Below are 24000 nucleotides of genomic sequence, written 5' to 3' on the forward strand. Positions count from 1 at the left end.
AAACGCAGATCATTAGTAAAGCTCCGCCCTCCGTCCTCTGTTCCTCCATCTTGTCTTTCTCGTCTGCAGCTTTCATCAACACCGTGGCTTCTACAGTGGCTCCGGCACAGTCCTCCGAGTCCCCTTTAAGTGTTCCCCCTCAGTCCAACTGTCTTGTTACGGGAAAGAAAAGACACCAGTGTGGTCGGGAACGATACGGGAAAGGTTAAGGGTCAAGACTATACATTTAAACAGCTGCGCGATCAAAGACAGGCGTGTTTTTGATGGTGAAAAGCAGTTGCCATCGTATAGAAAATGTGCCGTTTCTTTCACTTGAAGGATCTGAGACCTTGAGATGGCAGGTGCTCTATTGACTGACAGGTGCTCTATTGACTGACAGGTGCTCAGTGACACGGTGATCTGAAATATCCACTCGCTCAGTGCACAATGTTCTCTTATTGTTTGAACATTAAAGCTGCCATAACCACATGTCTTCTCTGGTTTTCTTGCTAAAAAATATTAAATAAGCCAAAATGTCACTTTTTGGGTGGCGGGTCTGCGGCAAAACATCTATTTCTACTGCGCACAGGAGGGTCTCTCCACAGATCTGACCTGTAACCTGGCCTGGTTGCACCACCTGTTTGTCTCCATGAAGATCGACAAGTTTAACGTTGTTCTGTGGAATATTGGTGGGCGATATTAAAAATGTGTCTCTCAATGTTATTTTTAGAATCCTCATAACAATATTCAGACGATATTATGTCAATCTGAACAGAAATGTGTTAAATCGTTAAATAAATAGTAATAAATAGTTGATGTTTTGTTTTCAGTCAAATGTGAAATATCTGAAGTGCAGAAACATCACTTATATTCTTGTATAAAACGTTCAAATTTTGCATTTCAACAACTTTCACAATATGATCTAAATTTCAACATTTTGCCTACCTCTTCTATGGAATTCTACATTACATCTCCATGGAGACAAGCCGGCAGGACCCCCCACCTTTAAAGTGACATAGTGCATCTTTATGTAACAGCTGACTCATCACTTCTATTATATATATATGAGGTTGGGTCAAGATGGAAATGTGACTTCTTCTGAAATAAAGTCTATTTTAACTCATCAAAGTTACATTTTATACATTTTTAAATGAGAAAAATAGTAATTAAACCCTTCCTTACTCTGCTAAAGTGTCTTTAAAAGAGAATAGGTCAGAATAACCGCGATCTCTGAAGCAGAAGTGTTTGAGAAGGTGCATGAAACAGATACTATTAAAAGAGATGGGACAATGACAAACAGCCTCTTCCTTCCTGTGTGTTCTGCATCCGCTCTCTGGCTGATTAGGGCCCTATTGATTGGAGGTGTGCTTAGGGGGAGTGTTAGGAGCCACGGAGAGGAGGATGAGGGAAGAGGAGTGAAGGAGGGTCTGATTGTACATAATGTGGAGGAGGGATTCTGATGAGGCTGCGTTAAAGACCCTCAACAGGGAAAGAAGGAAGAGACAAACTGGCCTGGTTATTGACACCTAACATTGTTCACAACGTCGCATGTAAAAAAAGATCAAGATTTTTTATTTCATTTTGTCTTAAGAAGAAAAAACATGAACTCAAACAAACAGAATTTTAATAGTTTACACAAAAATAGTCACATTTATGTCTCCAAAATCTGAACTATGCTCCAAACGTGTTTTAACTGACGACGGTTTAGCTGCAAAGTCTTGATTAACAAAACAAACGATCTTTTTCTTCTTCTTTGGTGTTTTTGGCGGTTGGTGTTACATTACTGCCACCTACTGTAGTTGTACGTCTTCAAAGTATGTGTTTTATGCTATACCGTTCATAAAAATTAAAAAAAAAGCACAAAAATCGCGATTAAAATTTTAACACCTGCATGGTTCACTTTAAAGCTTTACTTTTTGCAATTCAAAAATATATATAAAATGTGCATGATTTATTTGTCCACAACTACTTACAGCAACCCACAATGTTATTTAATTTCCTGTTTTTCTTTCAAATGTAAATGCTAAAGTGACATTGTTGGATGAAACTCTTAAAACAACGAGAACTCACTTCAGGACAAAATAGAGGGTGTAATAAAATGTCGCATCTTCTCATGATTCAATGCCTAAAAACAGGAATATTATCAGACCAAACCTTGCAGTGAGTTTAACATGAGGCCTCGTGACGGCGACGCCCTCCTCACCGACTCATCTGTTGTGTTGTGTTTCCTCAGACGATCTTCTGGGCAAGAGACGAAGCTTCTCTCCAAACAGCGGCAGCGATTGTCCCTCGGAAAGCAAGAAGTCACGCAGCGTTTCCCCAAAAGGTACGACAACGACGGTGCGCTCGTGGTGTGTAGCTGCTGCATCTAAATATATACATACGGATCGTGACGAAAACAATGAAGCATGCAGCCTGAGGTAAAATTAGACCGTGTTGATTTAGTCGTGAACAGTGCAGGCCCTTTAGAATAATGTAGATCCCACTCATGCAGCGGGGACACATCGCAATGACATTTCGTACTAACAACAAGAATTGCCGGCTAAAAATACAAATGGTTCGAAAGCTGCTAATAGTCCAGGCAAAGTAGCTCATTTTTTAGCCAAAAATAGTATTGTAAATGATTTTTTTTTGCATAAATAATGTCTTTGAGGTGTCCAGAACAACATACTACAAGTCCTAAGAAACTGTGGTCGGAGTAAAGGAAAAAATAGGCCTATTTGTGTGTATTTTGAGCATATTCGATTTGTGTATAGCTCATTTGCATATCAAAATGTATTTTTAAAGAAACTTGTAATACAAAAAAATGTACTTTTCATGGGTGCTTTCATTGTGTAAAGTTTCATTTTGATTGGAATAAAGGAAATAAAATAGCCCCATTAGGGTGTATTGTTGCTAGTGGCACACATGTCCGATTGATGAGAATTTAACATATTTCCTCAACTAGGATCTCTTAAGACTTTTAATATGTTGTTCTGGACATCTCACAGAAATTATTTATGCAAAAAAAAAATCTATTACAATTAGTCTGTCGTAAAATGCTACTTTGCCTGGACTATAAGGGTCAATCAACTATGTGGTAACTAATGAGCACAAGATCTATCATTTTAGTTCAAATCTGCTTCTGAAACGTTATACAACCGGCAAAGTTATTTATAAACGTTTTAAATGTGGTTCTTAGACTGAAAACACCCACATCATGGCCTCCGTCACGCCTTAATACTCTCTTAATAACTCTTAATATTTGGAAATGTCTGTGGGAAAAATAAATGGGAACGACTCTTGAGCTCCATCAACATAATCGAGTCCCTGTTGCCTCTTATTCATGTGTTTCTTGCCCCGGGGTCGGCATGGTAACACTTCTTGGAGCATTAAAACAGCAGCCCACAGCCAGTCGTCCTGCTCTTCACGTACAAAACCCGTACGCTGACTCTAACGTACGGACTGAAACTGCATCGATTACTTCTCCAGTGATTTTGAGACGCTCGAAATAGTGGAAAACTAGACGGAAACCGATTTGTTTGCATGACCCTTGACCTTTAGTGACCTTGCCTGGAGCTGTGTGTATCTGTGTCAAGAAAAGCACTCACTCATGGTTTTTCTTTCTCACTCGACCCGAGCCCAGAGCAGCTCCTGATGTACGGCCGTGTTACTGGACCCGATACCCAGATACTTATCGATACTGACTCTCATATCAGCACAAGGTGGTCGTTTTAACTAGTAGATTCTGGTCAAATGACACGTATAAGACCTTTGCTGAACAGAATGAATGGTCTGGATCTATATTGTTAAGTAATAATGTTAAACAAATGTATTTTGAGTTGAAAATGACATAAAAATGACGTTTTTATTATAATTTTTGTGTCAAAATCGAAGTTTTCTTTGCTGCTTCTTGATGTTAGTTGTGCATTTGTCAGCGGAGGTGCTGCATGGAAGTTTTCACAACTTTTGTATTGGCTAAGCCCTGTTAACCTGTTAAAACAAAGCTCTAGACTGGAGTGTGTTTTCATGCCAAGCCGCCCAAACTGACCACGAGATGCACTGAACATGTTTTATTCAGTGTATAATATTGTGTTTACTGCTGGATCTTATATTTTGCAGTTTAGAATGAATACTTAGAAGGAAATGTTGTTGTGGAAAGCATGTACATTTTATAATAAATTGGATTTGGGGCGAAATGAATAATGTATTAACAATTATGTCAGATAAACGTGATTATTTTCCGCCCCTCCTGTCGTACCTAAAAGCCCCCGAAGGTCACGACCATCAGCTTTAGACTCTGGCTCTGGAGTATGAATCATGAGGAGGTTTATTGCACTCTGTCTGCACGTGATGGCATTTATCCAGACATGGGCCCGGCACAAACACTGCTACACCGTCTTGAGCGTCTCTGCATTTGGTGAACATGTGTTGTAGCTTTATTTAAACAGCGTCGTCCAGAGCGCTGCCTTTAAACCTTTAGAAAACACCAGTGATCCAGTGTGTTTAACCCTGCCCTGCCTCCACCCTGCCTCCTCGCTGCCTCCACGCTGCCTCCACTCTGCCTCCTCTCTGCCTCCTCTCTGCCTCCTCTCTGCCTCCACGCTGCCTCCACTCTGCCTCCTCTCTGCCTCCTCTCTGCCTCCTCTCTGCCTCCTCTCTGCCTCCACTCTGCCTCCTCTCTGCCTCCTCTCTGCCTCCACTCTGCCTCCTCTCTGCCTCCACTCTGCCTCCTCGCTGCCTCCACGCTGCCTCCACTCTGCCTCCTCTCTGCCTCCACCCTGCCTCCTCGCTGCCTCCACGCTGCCTCCACTCTGCCTCCTCTCTGCCTCCACCCTGCCTCCTCGCTGCCTCCACGCTGCCTCCACTCTGCCTCCTCTCTGCCTCCTCTCTGCCTCCTCTCTGCCTCCTCTCTGCCTCCACTCTGCCTCCTCTCTGCCTCCTCTCTGCCTCCACCTTGCCTCCTCTCTGTCTCCTCTCTGCCTCCACCCTGCTTCCACTCTGCCTCCTCTCTGCCTCCACTCTGCCTCCTCTCTGCCTCCACTCTGCCTCCTCGCTGCCTCCACGCTGCCTCCACTCTGCCTCCTCTCTGCCTCCTCTCTGCCTCCACTCTGCCTCCTCTCTGCCTCCACCCTGCCCCCACTCTGCCTCCTCTCTGCCTCCACCCTGCCTCCTCTCTGCCTCCACTCTGCCTCCTCTCTGCCTCCACCCTGCCTCCTCTCTGCCTCCACTCTGCCTCCTCGCTGCCTCCACCCTGCCTCCACCCTGCCTCCACTCTGCCTCCACCCTGCCTCCACTCTGCCTCCACCCTGCCTCCTCTCTGCCTCCACGCTGCCTCCACTCTGCCTCCTCGCTGCCTCCACTCTGCCTCCTCTCTGCCTCCACTCTGCCTCCTCTCTGCCTCCTCTCTGCCTCCTCTCTGCCTCCACTCTGCCTCCTCGCTGCCTCCACGCTGCCTCCACTCTGCCTCCTCTCTGCCTCCACCCTGCCTCCTCTCTGCCTCCACCCTGCCTCCACTCTGCCTCCACCCTGCCTCCTCTCTGCCTCCTCTCTGCCTCCACTCTGCCTCCTCGCTGCCTCCACGCTGCCTCCACTCTGCCTCCTCTCTGCCTCCACCCTGCCTCCTCTCTGCCTCCTCGCTGCCTCCACCCTGCCTCCACTCTGCCTCCACCCTGCCTCCTCTCTGCCTCCTCTCTGCCTCCACTCTGCCTCCTCGCTGCCTCCACGCTGCCTCCACTCTGCCTCCTCTCTGCCTCCACCCTGCCTCCTCTCTGCCTCCACCCTGCCTCCTCTCTGCCTCCACCCTGCCTCCTCGCTGCCTCCACCCTGCCTCCACGCTGCCTCCACTCTGCCTCCTCTCTGCCTCCACCCTGCCTCCTCTCTGCCTCCACCCTGCCTCCACTCTGCCTCCACCCTGCCTCCTCTCTGCCTCCTCTCTGCCTCCACTCTGCCTCCTCGCTGCCTCCACGCTGCCTCCACTCTGCCTCCTCTCTGCCTCCACCCTGCCTCCTCTCTGCCTCCTCGCTGCCTCCACCCTGCCTCCACTCTGCCTCCACCCTGCCTCCTCTCTGCCTCCTCTCTGCCTCCACTCTGCCTCCTCGCTGCCTCCACTCTGCCTCCACTCTGCCTCCTCTCTGCCTCCTCTCTGCCTCCACCCTGCCTCCTCGCTGCCTCCACCCTGCCTCCACTCTGCCTCCACCCTGCCTCCTCTCTGCCTCCACCCTGCCTCCACTCTGCCTCCACTCTGCCTCCTCTCTGCCTCCACCCTGCCTCCTCTCTGCCTCCACCCTGCCTCCTCGCTGCCTCCACCCTGCCTCCACTCTGCCTCCACCCTGCCTCCTCTCTGCCTCCACCCTGCCTCCACCCTGCCTCCTCTCTGCCTCCACCCTGCCTCCTCGCTGCCTCCACCCTGCCTCCACTCTGCCTCCACCCTGCCTCCTCTCTGCCTCCACCCTGCCTCCTCTCTGCCTCCACCCTGCCTCCTCTCTGCCTCCACCCTGCCTCCTCGCTGCCTCCACCCTGCCTCCACGCTGCCTCCACTCTGCCTCCTCTCTGCCTCCACCCTGCCTCCTCTCTGCCTCCACTCTGCCTCCTCGCTGCCTCCACGCTGCCTCCACTCTGCCTCCTCTCTGCCTCCACCCTGCCTCCTCTCTGCCTCCACCCTGCCTCCACTCTGCCTCCACCCTGCCTCCTCTCTGCCTCCTCTCTGCCTCCACCCTGCCTCCTCTCTGCCTCCACCCTGCCTCCACTCTGCCTCCACCCTGCCTCCTCTCTGCCTCCTCTCTGCCTCCACTCTGCCTCCTCGCTGCCTCCACGCTGCCTCCACTCTGCCTCCTCTCTGCCTCCACCCTGCCTCCTCTCTGCCTCCTCGCTGCCTCCACCCTGCCTCCACTCTGCCTCCACCCTGCCTCCTCTCTGCCTCCTCTCTGCCTCCACTCTGCCTCCTCGCTGCCTCCTCTCTGCCTCCACCCTGCCTCCTCGCTGCCTCCACCCTGCCTCCACTCTGCCTCCACCCTGCCTCCTCTCTGCCTCCTCTCTGCCTCCACTCTGCCTCCTCGCTGCCTCCTCTCTGCCTCCACCCTGCCTCCACTCTGCCTCCACCCTGCCTCCTCTCTGCCTCCACCCTGCCTCCACCCTGCCTCCACCCTGCACCTGTGTGTCTCTCTGCCCGTCACATCCCCACATCCTCCTTTCCGTTTTGGCAACACGCTCAATCCCTTAATGACCTGCGCAGGCGGAGGTATAAATGGTGGAGGTATAAATGGCGGAGGGATAAATGGCGAGGATAGTGGACGGCCTGAGCCGCTGAGACCGGCCTCTGCTGCGTAAATGATGTCTGTTTTTCTTCTTTTCGGTTGCAAAGACGGCGCTCCTGCTGTGACTAAACGCTCGGCGAAGTTTGGGCCGGCGCCCACGAGTTCCACACAAATACAGATGAGCAGTCGTGTAGAGACGTTGCATTTGCTCGGATTAGCTGGCGAGATGAGTAATATATTGATCCAGCTTCAAGATTATGTTCCTCAAATGAAAGTAAGGGTGGAGTATGAATAGAATATGTGAATTTCTCAATATTTATTCCAATTTTTTTTTAATTCACATTTGACCTCTGATACTTTTCCTTTCATAGACACTAACAATCTGTAAATGATCTATAGCCCACTTTTAAGTCAAAGTAAACATTTGAATTGAATTTGATCAGTTTGTAAATTCAGGCTGTAGTGGACTATATCTCATAACTTTATTCTGAAATGCTCCAGGCAAATCCTTAGAATTCAAATGAAGCAACATCGAATAAACAAATCACACAATCGACTGATGAAACGAACATATGGCTAAAAGCTTTAAACACTATTTATTATTCAATGACTTCCCACCTGTGAGGGGCGGAGCATGCAGCGACTCCCCCCTCTGCACCCCATCCCACCCCTCTGCACCCCATCCACCCCCTCTGCACCCCATCCCACCCCCTCTGCACCCCATCCCACCCCTCTGCACCCCATCCACCCCCTCTGCACCCCATCCCACCCCCTCTGCACCCCATCCACCTCTCTGCACCCCCTCTGCACCCCATCCCACCCCTCTGCACCCCATCCACCCCCTCTGCACCCCATCCCACCCCATCCCACCCCTCTGCACCCCCTCTGCACCCCATCCCACCCCTCTGCACCCCATCCCACCCCGTCCCACCCCTCTGCACCCCTCTGCACCCCCTCTGCACCTCCTCTGCACCCCTCTGCACCCCCTCTGCACCCCCTCTGCACCCCTCTGCACCCCCTCTGCACCCCTCTGCACCCCTCTGCACCCCTCTGCACCCCCTCTGCACCCCTCTGCACCCCTCTGCACCCCTCTGCACCCCCTCTGCACCCCCTCTGAACCCCATCCCACCCCTCTGCACCCCATCCACCCCCTCTGCACCCCATCCACCTCTCTGCACCCCCTCTGCACCCCATCCCACCCCTCTGCACCCCATCCACCCCCTCTGCACCCCATCCCACCCCTTCTGCACCCCATCCACCTCTCTGCACCCCCTCTGCACCCCATCCCACCCCTCTGCACCCCATCCACCCCCTCTGCACCCCATCCCACCCCATCCCACGCCTCTGCACCCCCTCTGCACCCCCTTTGCACCCCATCCCACCCCTCTGCACCCCATCCCACCCCGTCCCACCCCTCTGCACCCCTCTGCACCCCCTCTGCACCTCCTCTGCACCCCTCTGCACCCCCTCTGCACCCCCTCTGCACCCCTCTGCACCCCCTCTGCACCCCCTCTGCACCCCTCTGCACCCCTCTGCACCCCTCTGCACCCCCTCTGCACCCCCTCTGCACCCCATCCCACCCCGTCCCACCCCTCTGCACCCCTCTGCACCCCCTCTGCACCTCCTCTGCACCCCTCTGCACCCCCTCTGCACCCCTCTGCACCCCTCTGCACCCCTCTGCACCCCCTCTGCACCCCCTCTGCACCTCATCTGCACCCCTCTGCACCCCCTCTGCACCTCATCTGCACCCCTCTGCACCCCCTCTGCACCCCCTCTGCACCCCTCTGCACCCCTCTGCACCCCTCTGCACCCCTCTGCACCCCCTCTGCACCTCATCTGCACCCCTCTGCACCCCCTCTGCACCTCATCTGCACCCCTCTGCACCCCCTCTGCACCCCCTCTGCACCCCCTCTGCACCCCCTCTGCACCCCTCTGCACCCCTCTGCACCCCCTCTGCACCCCTCTGCACCCCTCTGCACCCCTCTGCACCCCCTCTGCACCCCCTCTGCACCCCATCCCACCCCGTCCCACCCCTCTGCACCCCTCTGCACCCCCTCTGCACCTCCTCTGCACCCCTCTGCACCCCTCTGCACCCCTCTGCACCCCTCTGCACCCCCTCTGCACCCCCTCTGCACCTCATCTGCACCCCTCTGCACCCCCTCTGCACCTCATCTGCACCCCTCTGCACCCCCTCTGCACCCCCTCTGCACCCCTCTGCACCCCTCTGCACCCCTCTGCACCCCTCTGCACCCCCTCTGCACCTCATCTGCACCCCTCTGCACCCCCTCTGCACCTCATCTGCACCCCTCTGCACCCCCTCTGCACCCCCTCTGCACCCCCTCTGCACCCCCTCTGCACCCCTCTGCACCCCTCGCTCACCCGGGGCTGAGCTCAGGGTCAATATGGAGAGAGCTTCTGTCTGATGGATGTTGTTTAGTTGGGAATTTCCAGTTGTAGTTTCACCATAAAAAACATACTTCCCACCAACACAAAGCTTTTTTTATTTTATTAATCTTTATTTTACCGTCGATCAAAACCTCCTTTTCAAGGATGACCGGGGGCAAAGTAATGACACATTTTAAACATTTGACATTTAAAATACATTAACAAAAGAAAAACATCTACATTTAAAAGCACAGTTTTTTAAAGATTCACTCTCTTTGTCTTCAAACAAAAGCGAACAAAAGCCCATGATTTAGACCAATTTACACAATCTCAGCTCCGTCTGAAAGGAGTTCCAAGCTGCAGGAGCAGCATAGGAGAAAGCTGGCATTCCCCGGTCGGTCCTCACACGAGGGACAGACAGGTCATTATGACCTCACCAGGCACAAGGAGGAAGGTGCAAAGCCACATATAACTTTATACAATCAAAACATCCCATGTTTGAACCTCCTGGACCCTAAAGAGGTCATCTAGCTTCGGCACAGAGGTCACAGAGGTCACAGAGGTCACAGTGACAAGTGAGCCAGTATAAGATAAGATAAGATAAGATATTCCTTTATTGTCCCACATGGGGAAATTTCATTGGTGCAACGCAGGTAGATACAGAGGTAGATACAGAAGAACAGATCACTTATAGGAAGTCTGAAAAACACTTTCAGTAGAAGATCTCCTATAAACAAAAACTCCCATAGACAAATAAATAAATAAATACCATTGCATGTGATCCCGACAGTAATTGCACATGAATATGTGTCACGACAGCACATAGATTGCACATGAATTTCACAGTAATTGCACATACGACAGAATTGCACATCAGTATTAGGTTAGGTCAGTATTGCGACGGGATAACGTGACGATCTCCGGGTAAGACGACTGTTCTCCGCAGTTTCATGAGTTCCTCCTTTGTGGAAACGCGGCCAAGACGAACGAGCCAAGACACATCGCCACGACACGACGAAAACACTCAATCCAGCCGAATAAAGTCAAAACAAGTTAATTTAAAGCGATTCCAGTGCGTGTCCCGATCGTTCGTGGAGTTCCTCTTTCATATAAACGTGTATATAAACGTGTACCGACGACACGCCGTACTTTAGCGCGGCCGGAGGGCGCGGGGGGGGGGGGGGGGGGGGGGGGGAACGCAACGAAAAACGCTCAAATCCAGCCGAAAGAAGTCAAAAACAGTTGAATTAAAAAACTATTCCAGCGCGTGTCCCTATCGTACAGTAAAATAGAAAAAATATACTAACTATATTTACAAAATATAGGTGATAAAGCACAATAAGTGTGAGAAAGAAGAGAGCGTTTACACCGGGCTGCCAGCTGTACCAGCGCCTTATCCAATGCTTTCAGACATTTGGCAGATGCATTTATATAGAGGCATTTTCTCCTCTTTATGAATTACATTTAAATTGTTATAATATAATTTGACCTTTGACATTAAATAAATAGATCTTAGAATAAGATGACTAAAATGACGCCAACATTTTTAGTTTTCTTTTTTTACCGGCATAAATTTCATTGTCAATTAAGGTTGTAAGAACTGAAATAATGGATCACCAAAAGTCTCATGATTCACACCAAAGTCTTGTTAATGTAAATCTACAATTCTGTTCCTCTCCACAATAATGTGTCAAATCACAACACAATCGCACTATAGGACGCCACAAACACACTGTGTGGACCATGTCAAGTCAAATAGAGAAGAACGTGTGTTGTATTTCACTTCCAGATGTTTGCACATAGTTTTGTCAATAGTTAATGCTGATTGTAGAGCTGGAAACAGCCTGTAACAGCCTGGAACAGCCTGGAACAGCCTCTTGTGCTCACCTCTCACCTGCGGCTGTGAGCGCTGCTGCTGCTGTGTCTGTCAGAGAAGGCGGGTTCAGGCCCAGGTCAGGCTCAGGACATTAACTATGCATGGACATTTGTAACGCTTCTTCTGCAGAGACTTCCCACTGAAAATGTGGCCTTCTCAGTGAAGGAAATGTGCAGAAAGAGTCTTGTGGTTCACGTGTAAGAACCAGGCTGCAGTGCGAGGAAATGTAGATGAGGAGCGGTTTCCAAGCTGTGGGTCAGGGTCCTATTGGCTGAAGGCCAGAAATCACTCAGATGGAAAAAGTAAGACAGGAAAAAAACATGAATTGGTTAAATCCGCCAATAATGTAGCAACACAATGTTTGAATGTGTGATATGATGTGTGATATGTGATATGTTTTCTTATATCCTGTTAAAACAAATAGAAACCCAAGCGGATCATTAACGATCAGAGATGATTGAATCTTGATTGAAATTAGATTAATTCCCCAATCCTACTTTGAATGCTCATCTGAATCTGAATCTTCGGTTTAGTCCTGGTTTAGAAATACTGTTGTTATGGTGTCATTTGGACCTGGTTTATCGTTAATATAGACCTGGTTTACTGTTAATATAGACCTGGTTTATCGTTATTATAGACCTGGTTTAGCGTTATTATAGACCTGGTTTACTGTTAATATAGACCTGGTTTATCGTTATTATAGACCTGGTTTAGCGTTATTATAGACCTGGTTTAGCGTTAATATAGACCTGGTTCAGCATTAATATAGACCTGGTTTACTGTTAATATAGACCTGGTTTAGCGTTAATATAGACCTGGTTTAGCGTTAATATAGACCTGGTTTAGCGTTAATATATACCTGGTTTACTGTTAATATAGACCTGGTTTAGCGTTATTATAGACCTGGTTTAGCGTTAATATAGACCTGGTTTATTGTTAATATAGACCTGGTTTACTGTTAATATAGACCTGGTTTAGCGTTAATATAGACCTAGTTTAGCGTTAATATAGACCTGGTTTAGCGTTAATATAGACCTGGTTTAGCGTTAATATAGACCTGGTTTAGCGTTAATATAGACCTGGTTTAGCGTTAATATAGACCTGGTTCAGCATTAATATAGACCTGGTTTAGCGTTATTATAGACCTGGTTTAGCGTTATTATAGACCTGGTTTAGCGTTAATATAGACCTGGTTTACTGTTAATATAGACCTGGTTTAGCGTTAATATAGACCTGGTTTAGCGTTAATATAGACCTGGTTTATTGTTAATATAGACCTGGTTTAGCGTTAATATAGACCTGGTTTACTGTTAATATAGACCTGGTTTAGCGTTATTATAGACCTGGTTTAGCGTTAATATAGACCTGGTTTATTGTTAATATAGACCTGGTTTACTGTTAATATAGACCTGGTTTAGCGTTAATATAGACCTGGTTTAGCGTTAATATAGACCTGGTTTAGCGTTAATATAGACCCGGTTTAGCGTTAATATAGACCTGGTTTAGCGTTAATATAGACCTGGTTTAGCGTTAATATAGACCTGGTTTAGCGTTATTATAGACCTGGTTTAGCGTTAATATAGACCTGGTTCAGCATTAATATAGACCTGGTTTAGCGTTAATATAGACCTGGTTTAGCGTTAATATAGACCTGGTTTAGCGTTAATATAGACCTGGTTTAGCGTTAATATAGACCTGGTTTAGCATTAATATAGACCTAGTTTAGCGTTAATATAGACCTGGTTTACTGTTAATATAGACCTGGTTTAGCGTTAATATAGACCTGGTTTAGCGTTAATATAGACCTGGTTTAGCATTAAAATAGACCTGGTTTAGCGTTAATATAGACCTGGTTTAGCGTTAATATAGACCTGGTTTACTGTTAATATAGACCTGGTTTAGCGTTAATATAGACCTGGTTTACTGTTAATACAGACCTGGTTTACTGTTAATATAGACCTGGTTTAGCGTTAATATAGACCTGGTTTACTGTTAATATAGACCTGGTTTAGCGTTAATATAGACCTGGTTTAGCGTTAATATAGACCTGGTTTAGCATTAATATAGACCTGGTTTAGCGTTAATATAGACCTGGTTTACTGTTAATATAGACCTGGTTTAACGTTAATATAGACCTGGTTTAGCGTTAATATAGACCTGGTTTAGCGTTAATATAGACCTGGTTTAGCGTTAATATAGACCTGGTTTAGCGTTAATATAGTCCTGGTTTAGCGTTAATATATACCTGGTTTACTGTTAATATAGACCTGGTTTATCGTTATTATAGACCTGGTTTAGCGTTATTATAGACCTGGTTTAGCGTTAATATAGACCTGGTTCAGCATTAATATAGACCTGGTTTACTGTTAATATAGACCTGGTTTAGCGTTAATATAGACCTGGTTTAGCGTTAATATAGACCTGGTTTAGCTTTAATATAGACCTGGTTTAGCGTTAATATATACCTGGTTTACTGTTAATATAGACCTGGTTTAGCGTTATTATAGACCTGGTTTAGCGTTAATATAGACCTGGTTTAGCGTTAATATAGACCTGGTTTACTGTTAATATAGACCTGGTTTAGCGTTAATATAGACCTGGTTTACTGTTAATATAGACCTGGTTTAGCGTTAATATAGACCTGGTTTAGCGTTAATATAGACCTGGTTTATTGTTAATATAGACCTGGTTTAGCGTTAATATAGACCTGGTTTACTGTTAATATAGACCTGGTTTAGCGTTATTATAGACCTGGTTTAGCGTTAATATAGACCTGGTTTATTGTTAATATAGACCTGGTTTACTGTTAATATAGACCTGGTTTAGCGTTAATATAGACCTGGTTTAGCGTTAATATAGACCTGGTTTAGCGTTAATATAGACGTGGTTTAGCGTTAATATAGACCCGGTTTAGCGTTAATATAGACCTGGTTTAGCATTAATATAGAACTGGTTTACTGTTAATATAGACCTGGTTTAGCGTTAATATAGACCTGGTTTAGCGTTAATATAGACCTGGTTTAGCGTTAATATAGACCTGGTTTAGCGTTAATATAGACCTGGTTTAGCGTTAATATAGACCTGGTTTACTGTTAATACAGACCTGGTTTAGCGTTATTATAGACCTGGTTTACTGTTAATATAGACCTGGTTTAGCGTTAATATAGACCTGGTTTAGCGTTAATATAGACCTGGTTTAGCGTTAATATAGACCTGGTTTAGCGTTAATATAGACCTGGTTTAGCATTAATATAGACCTGGTTTAGCGTTAATATAGACCTGGTTTACTGTTAATATAGACCTGGTTTACTGTTAATATAGACCTGGTTTAGCGTTAATATAGACCTGGTTTAGCGTTAATATAGACCTGGTTTAGCGTTAATATAGACCTGGTTTAGCGTTAATATAGACCTGGTTTAGCGTTAATATAGACCTGGTTTAGCGTTAATATAGACCTGGTTTAGCGTTAATATAGACCTGGTTTAGCGTTAATATAGACCTGGTTTAGCGTTATTATAGACCTGGTTTAGCGTTAATATAGACCTGGTTTATTGTTAATATAGACCTGGTTTACTGTTAATATAGACCTGGTTTAGCGTTAATATAGACCTGGTTTAGCGTTAATATAGACCTGGTTTAGCGTTAATATAGACCTGGTTTAGCGTTAATATAGACGTGGTTTAGCGTTAATATAGACCCGGTTTAGCGTTAATATAGACCTGGTTTAGCATTAATATAGACCTGGTTTACTGTTAATATAGACCTGGTTTAGCGTTAATATAGACCTGGTTTAGCGTTAATATAGACCTGGTTTACTGTTAATATAGACCTGGTTTAGCGTTAATATAGACCTGGTTTACTGTTAATATAGACCTGGTTTAGCGTTAATATAGACCTGGTTTAGCGTTAATATAGACCTGGTTTAGCGTTAATATAGACCTGGTTTAGCGTTAATATAGACCTGGTTTAGCGTTAATATAGACGTGGTTTAGCGTTAATATAGACGTGGTTTAGCGTTAATATAGACCTGGTTTAGCATTAATATAGACCTGGTTTACTGTTAATATAGACCTGGTTTAGCGTTAATATAGACCTGGTTTAGCGTTAATATAGACCTGGTTTACTGTTAATATAGACCTGGTTTACTGTTAATATAGACCTGTTTTAGCGTTATTATAGACCTGGTTTAGCGTTAATATAGACCTGGTTTACTGTTAATATAGACCTGGTTTAGCGTTAATATAGACCTGGTTTAGCGTTAATATAGACCTGGTTTACTGTTAATATAGACCTGGTTTAGCGTTAATATAGACCTGGTTTAGCGTTAATATAGACCTGGTTTACTGTTAATATAGACCTGGTTTAGCGTTAATATAGACCTGGTTTAGCGTTAATATAGACCTGGTTTAGCGTTAATATAGACCTGGTTTAGCGTTAATATAGACCTGGTTTAGCGTTAATATAGACCTGGTTTAGCGTTAATATAGACCTGGTTTAGCGTTAATATAGACCTGGTTTAGCGTTAATATAGACCTGGTTTAGCGTTAATATAGACCTGGTTTAGCATTAATATAGACCTGGTTTAGCGTTAATATAGACCTGGTTTACTGTTAATATAGACCTGGTTTAGCGTTAATATAGACCTGGTTTAGCGTTAATATAGACCTGGTTTAGCGTTAATATAGACCTGGTTTAGCGTTAATATAGACCTGGTTTAGCGTTAATATAGACCTGGTTTAGCTTTAATATAGACCTGGTTTAGCGTTAATATAGACCTGGTTTAGATCTGGTGGTACTTTGAGGTTAAAGTCCTCAGTTAGGTCACATGGGGGAAGAATAAAAGCTCAAATGATCAGTTTTGGGGGAAAAAAAACACATTCAAAAGTCAAGAGTGGTTTTAAAGGAGACATATTGTGCATAATCAACTTTAATTAGCTTTTAACCTTGTTACAGTTTTTCCATATCGTTTTCGTCCTCAAAGTTTTATTTTGATCGATTCCTGCAGGTTTGAATAATCTTGTTGTTGTCCTGCTGCTAAGGCTCGTGTGCTCGGAAAATCCCTGTTTTCACCTACCCCATATCCCCGCCCACATCCTGTACTTCGTTGCAATTATTGGACAGGTTAAAACTTTGAGTGATTTCTATAATATCACATAGCATTTTTCAAAACTAAAAGCATGATATTTTATAGCTCCATTCTAAAAGTGAAGATGTTTCCGTTCATTCATTGACATATTTTTAAAGCTGTTTGTTGTTTGCCGTTTGCATTTCTAACTGTGTTTGTTCCTGTCTGTGCCACAGAGAGCCCACAGAGCCCGGCAGGGGAAGCAGGGGCCAGTGTGGGGCACATGAGTCCTGAAGACCACTACAGAAGGATGATGTCCAGCCTGAGTGACCAGGGCAGCTACGAGGAGCAGCAGCAGAGACTGTTCCAGTTGGCCAGCAGCATGGGCCTGCCCGGACACGGTCAGTGCAGAGCTGCTGTCCAGAGGGCGGGGCCTGCTTTTCAGAACATCAGGATTTAGTGCGGGGGTGTTCCAACTTGTTTCACCGAGGGCCACATTTTGAAACTTATACGGAGCAGAGGGCCACAAACAGCCCCACAATGAAGTGAACCATTTGAAATGTTGTTTTGACATAGTTTCGATGCCTCCACCTTTAATAAGACTTGGAACATTAATATTAGGTTCGTATAACCTTTATATTAATATATATGTATAACTTTACTTATTGTTGTTTGGGCCAACTTAGCAGGAAGCCTTAGAGCCAACAATAATTGGTCTGAGGGCCGCATTTGGCCCCCGGGCCACAGTTTGGACACCCCTGTTGTTAAAAAAGCTTTTAGTCAGGATTTGGATCCTTAAGTCAGGATTATTGTCAAACTGAAGCTAGTGAATCATTAGATTCAACCAACGTCATCTACATCTTGAAATGGAGATGTGATATAACCTATAATATAATATTATAATATAAAATGATTAATCTGAACCAGTGTCAGTGAAGAGCAGAATAATGTGCATAATGTGTGGAGACTGAAATGAAGGAGATCCAAATGGAAAGGATCAACTTCAGCTTTGTCCTGTTGGTTTTATGTTGAAGTTGTCTGTATATTGTCTAATTTAATCCATTTACCTCACACCAATCAACAGTTAATATTTGATTCCTGAACCTTCAGTCTTAAAGTATAGTAAATATGATGTGCATTAAGTGGCTCTGGTTATGTAGCATGTGGACAATGATAAATATCAGGTAAAGGGACTTCAGTGTATTGTAGTTATTCACATGATCATATTGCACATCGTTACGTGAATGACACAAGTACAGGGCTGTATTTGCTGTATACATAACATATAACATATAACATATGACATATAACATATGACATATAACATATGACATATAACATATGACATATAACATATAACATATAACATATAACATATGACATATAACATATGACATATAACATATAACATATGACATATAACATATAACATATGACATATAACATAACATATGACATATAACATATGACATATAACATATAACATATAACATATGACATATAACATATAACATATAACATATAACATATGATATATGACATATAACATATAACATATGACATATAACATATGACATATAACATATGACATATAACATATAACATATAACATATAACATATGACATATGACATATAACATATAACATATAACATATGACATATAACATGACATATAACATATAACATATGACATATAACATATGACATATGACATATGACATATGACATATGACATATGACATATAACATATCACATATCACATATCACATATGACATATGACATATGACATACGACATACGACATACGACATACGACATACGACATACGACATACGACATACGACATATAACATGTGACATGTGACATGTGACATGTGACATGTCACATGTCACATGTCACATGTCACATGTCACATATGACATATGACATATCACATATCACATATGACATATCACATATGACATATGACATATAACATATGACATATGACATATAACATATAACATGACATATCACATATAACATATGACATATAACATATGACATATGACATATGACATATAACATATCACATATCACATATAACATATCACATATAACATATAACATATGACATATAACATATGACATATAACATATGACATATGACATATGACATATGACATATAACATATGACATATAACATATAACATAACATATAACATATGACATATGACAAATCACATATCACATATCACATATCACATATAACATATGACATATGACATATGAAATATAACATATCACATATAACATAACATATAACATATAACATATGACATATCACATATGACATATGACATATGACATATGACATATGACATAACATATGACATATAACATATAACATATAACATAACATATAACATATGACATATGACATATCACATATCACATAACATATGACATATAACATATGACATATAACATATAACATAACATATAACATGACATATCACATATCACATATAACATATGACATATAACATATGACATATGACATATGACATATGACATATAACATATGACATATAACATATGACATATAACATATGACATATAACATATAACATATAACATATGACATATGACATATGACATATGACATATGACATATGACATATGACATATAACATATGACATATGACATATCACATATGACATATAACATATGACATATAACATATAACATATAACATATAACATATAACATATGACATATAACATATAACATATAACATATAGCATATGACATATAGCATATCACATATCACATATAACATATAGAATCTCTTTATAAACTCCTCCCTCAGCTCTGGTGCTGTGCTAAAGCGTGTGCTAAAGCGTGCTCCTGCCGGCTCTGCTCCTGCCGGCTCTGCTCCTGCCGGCTCTGCTCCTGCCACAGTCGTGCTGACATTTCTATTTGTAGCGTTTGCCCACCCAGCGTCAGCGTGTCACTCAGGGTGATTTCTGACCACGCGCCTCTGTGTTAACACCCACAATCCTTTGCATGCATCAACGCCAGCCATTGATCGCACTCTCTCTGGCCCAGTGCCAAGCCTAGAAATTTACTTGTCCTACTTTTTACTCTCTTTCTGTCAACACGCACACAAATACTGTTTTTAAGAGAATAGCAGCCACGATCGGGAATCTCGCCCCGTTTGAATTTTATAAGTTAGTTTTATGTACATTCACTGCGTTTTCCATTAAATTGTAACCTTTTCACATTTTTCGACAGAACATACATTAAGCCATTGCAGTGTTTACGAGCTCTTTTGCCGAAGTATAAATCTCCGCGGCCGCCGCCTGAATTGTACTTGGAGCTACTTTTATTTTTATTTGATTAGTAATGATTTTTAATTGCCGGCTGCAAATCTAGGGGGCGAAGCTTATAAACACTTTAATGGCCTTTTCCTTGTGTCTTGGAGGAGACGTGGTCGGGGCAGAGGGATTTTATGACCCAGGGTAAAGTCTGATGGCGGCTTCCTTTTCCCAGAAGCCTCGGAGGCAGACGATGTGGCGCAACTCAGATACGCCGCTCACTTCCACATTTCTCAGTTTGACAGTTTCCACACTGCTCTTCTATTCTCCTCAAGTGGATTTAAAGTGAACACACGTGATTTCTTTATTTAAGGGAAAAGCTTTTCTTCTTTTAAAAAAAAAAACAACGCATTTGAAGTTAAGCTCGTGGACAAAAACTGTTATACTTTAATTTTGTAAACGTGACTGTACAGACAGGAGCATGGGGGGTGAAGAGTGGAGAAACAGACAATGCCTTATCGTTATGATTTTACCACTATTCACCATTATTGACAGTGAATTCCTTAGTTCAGGTTCATTCTCAGTGTCTAATGTACCACACACAGTCAGGTAATAAAAGCTCTTTACATTTAGTCATTTTTGTAAAGATTTATTTAAAATCACACATTTTTGCCTAAAAAATGATCACAACATACATATTTTTTAGTTCCAACGATTATATTGTGACCTGTATAATGAGTATGAATCAACCAAATACACCTCTAACTAGTCGACTGCTGAATTTATATTTGTGTGTGTTATATTTGCTCTGAAGTGTTAATGACTTGACTCACATTTGACAAACTGATTTGCCGTGCCCTTTTCAGCACCAGTTATGTTTACTACAAATAAGCTGAGAAACTCAAACCTTCCTCTACCGTTGTACTTTTTGAATACAACACAAGCAGCTGGTGAATACACAGTTAATACACAAATGTCGATAGAAACAACCTCCTTTTGCCGCTATTTTAACTTTCACCATCTGCCAAAAAAGACACGGAAATGTGTGTTAAAACAATGTGTGAAAATCTCCAATCAAAATACACGTTTACGCCTCATTATCGTGTCTGTGCGAGTGTCTCTGTTTCCTCCATCAGATTATTGAAGTAGAAAGGCCTCACAGCTTTTGCCAGCGCCGCTCAGAGCCAAGTTTGTCGTCTTATTAACGTTTAGTTCCACACCTGGCTCCGCCCTCGGTCTGTTACAAAGAGCAGACTTCTCCTGGCAGTTCCCCACATCCATCCTTCTCTAATTAACAGTTTGGAGCTTGTTAGGAAACTGAAACGTGCAACACACAGAACGGCCCGCCATAGAGACAGCTGCTTAGGCCCATTAGGATATTGAGATCACGTTGTTACGAGAGTCTTTGGCGTTGACCTTGTGTCGCCCGGGCCCTCGTGACCCCCTCGCGCACTCACTCAACCAACCACCACGTCTCCTATACTCACGCCAGTACTGCTTTTAAAACTCCCTTCCCTATTTTGTTCGTGTACCCGCCACCACCTCCAGCGCTCCCTTTAGCCGTGGTCCCTGCAGAGCATCCTTTCATGTGTTTGAAGTGTGGGGCACAGAAAATGAAAGTGCGGAGGGGGTGTAAGAGTGTGCAAGGTGTTTTTGGAGAGGCCCTCGCTGGACCTGATGGGCTGAGCAGCAGAGAGCAGGGGAGGGGCGGGACCGCTTTGCGAAAAAGGCCAGAAGGGCTTTTCCCGCTCGTCTCATGATGATGAAAGGAGAGCCGAAAAGAGGCGGGGCATCCAGATGAAAATAGGAAGGAGGGGCGTTTTTTTTTTTTTATGTTTTGTCCCATTTTTTAAAAAGCTGTGCACACTTAGCTCGGCCAGTCGCACGAGACACTTAAAGGGGAAACGGGTTCGGCACCTGTTACTTTGAGCGATGTGTCCAAAGTAAGGAAGAACGTTATGTAGTATTTTATCTTAAAAAGGGGTTGAATTGGTAAGAGTAAAAGTTGGAAGTCGGGAGATTGATTTGTTTTTCTGATTGCTTTAGGACTAATCTAACTTGATTCAGACAGATCTTGGTCAGCCTGGTGAAAGATATAGATATATATAGACAGCCCAGACTATTTGTACATTGTAGACTGAGGAATAACTGGACATAAACATCTGCCTTCTCTTTCCACCATCCTAAAAATATCAGTTGTCTATTTTTTGTTTCAGACCAGAGTTTGCTTGTTTTTCATGTTTCGAGCGCTCAATCGCAGTCTTCTTCACAGTTGTCATGTGATGTTGTTACCCTGGGTTACAAACGTGTCAGCTGATTTACACAGGTGTTGGCGCTGTTTTCCTACAGATACAGGCAGGAGAACAGCACCATCTAGAGTCTTGACTTCCTCTCAGGTGTGAGGGAGTAAAAAGGCCCCTTTGTCCCGGTTTATAGTCCCGTTGGCACAAAGACCAGATGAACCTCATTGGACTGTTCTCAGTGGTCTGCACATTGCCAGGATGCAGGCCAAAATGTCCAAATAGCTGATTGAAGCATCATTAAAGGAGAAAACGACATGAAAGTAAATGTTATATACACACATAGTCCTCCTGACCACATGGTATTATCAGTAGTAGTACAGTGTGTTGTCTCGATACGGAATAACGGTTGGAAAGCGTCTTTTGTGTACCTGCCAGGGCTGAAATCCTCCACACGTCTGGCCGGTCTGCACGCGCTCACTACTATTCCATATTCTCACGCAGAGGAAAACCCGGCTTAACCACGGGGATTTAGGCCTAACTCCAGGAGCGATGGCAGGGAGGAAAATGGGATGGCACAATGGAGCGATAAGCTGAACGGGTCTAAGTGGAAAACTGGGACCTCCCGAAATAACTCATGCAAACTCACAGACAGAGATGTGAGTGGTATGTGTTATCGTGCTCAATTAGGACTCTAATTTCCACCACAAAGTTTAGCCTGAAACAGCAGCTGCAGCATAATGAGTTTTACAGAGGTGGCGATCTGAGCAGTAGTAGTAGTAGTAGTAGTAGAGAGAAAAGTAGTAGGAAGTATACATTTTGGTTATTATAATTGTTATCTGCACTATACAGACTCAAAAAGACCATCATGAGTACATTTCACTGGTAAATATTCTCTATAAAAGAGCCGTGTTTGTTGGTTTCAGTGACATGAACGTGGTCTTCTGGTTTCCCCCTTACTTTGTCAGTCATTTGGTGCATAAAACTGGCCTCTTTGTAAAGTATTGGCGAAACATGTACTCATGGCAAGTTTTGTGGCTTAAAAAAATTAACACTGGACAAAGTAGAGGAGACCAAGAAACGTCTCACAACAATGAGTAGAATTGCAGAAAAATCTGTGACAATTCAAGTTAGAGATGTTGCACCTCTGACCAGTTACTACTGTTTTTTGTACCTATTTAAAGGAAGTAAAAGTGGAGTCGGTGATATTGACAAAAAAATAATATCTACATTTTATTTTTGTGTCCCAAGAACGTGACAATATGATGTCAATCCAACAGAAATGTCTCAAACACGTCTTTAAACATGTGAAATGTCCATCCTTACTTAAAAGTCTACATTTTCAGATCATATATTTGTATGTATTGCTCTCCTCTAGGTAAAAGTTCACAAAGGTCCCACAAAATAAATGATTAAGCCATTGTCAGTACTGCCTTTTGGGGGCTTTCACTCCACATTGTAGTACTCCCAAGTCATAGTATCACCAGTATATGTGATACTATTCCTACTGCTTCCACTCCTACTGTACAATAACATCACCAGAGCCAAAAACGATGTCTCATAAAGTCACCGGCATTGGCACTGCGTTAATGGACGTGCCGTAGAAAATTGCCAAAGTGCCCCCTTTAACCGCGCCGGCCGCACAAAATAATTGGCAAGGTGGGATCGTGACCACAGGAAACTCGCAGAGGTCAAGCTGCCGCCCCGGCGCCGCACCGAGCCACGTGTGTGTGTCCGATTCCCTCTGATCTGAGCCTTATCTCTGGTTCCACCACCCCCCCCCCCCCCCCCCCGCCCCCCCCCCCCCGCCCCCGCCTATCGCACACACACCCTCGTCTGCCGCCAGCCCCGTCCCCCGCGGCCCGACGCAGCAAACAGATCGATACACCGGAGCTCGGCCGCATTAATATCTGTCG

The 24000-nt window shown here is 44.2% G+C and overlaps 1 protein-coding gene across 4 annotated transcripts in view; it reads left to right on the top strand.

Moving 5' to 3' along the window:
- The window catches only part of samd11 (sterile alpha motif domain containing 11), a 73395-nt gene that overhangs the window by 32881 nt on the left and 16514 nt on the right, over window positions 1-24000 (top strand). For all 4 annotated transcript variants that reach the window (XM_072450140.1, XM_072450139.1, XM_072450137.1 and 1 more), the window contains exons 5-6: window positions 2213-2305; window positions 16777-16941. In XM_072450140.1, coding sequence (XP_072306241.1) covers window positions 2213-2305; window positions 16777-16941 — 258 coding nt within the window. The remainder of the gene's footprint in view (window positions 1-2212; window positions 2306-16776; window positions 16942-24000) is intronic.

This window comes from Eucyclogobius newberryi, unplaced genomic scaffold (assembly GCF_026437365.1).
Source record: "Eucyclogobius newberryi isolate DKJ021-1_F unplaced genomic scaffold, fEucNew1.0.hap1 SCAF_17, whole genome shotgun sequence".
NCBI lineage: Eukaryota > Metazoa > Chordata > Actinopteri > Gobiiformes > Gobiidae > Eucyclogobius > Eucyclogobius newberryi.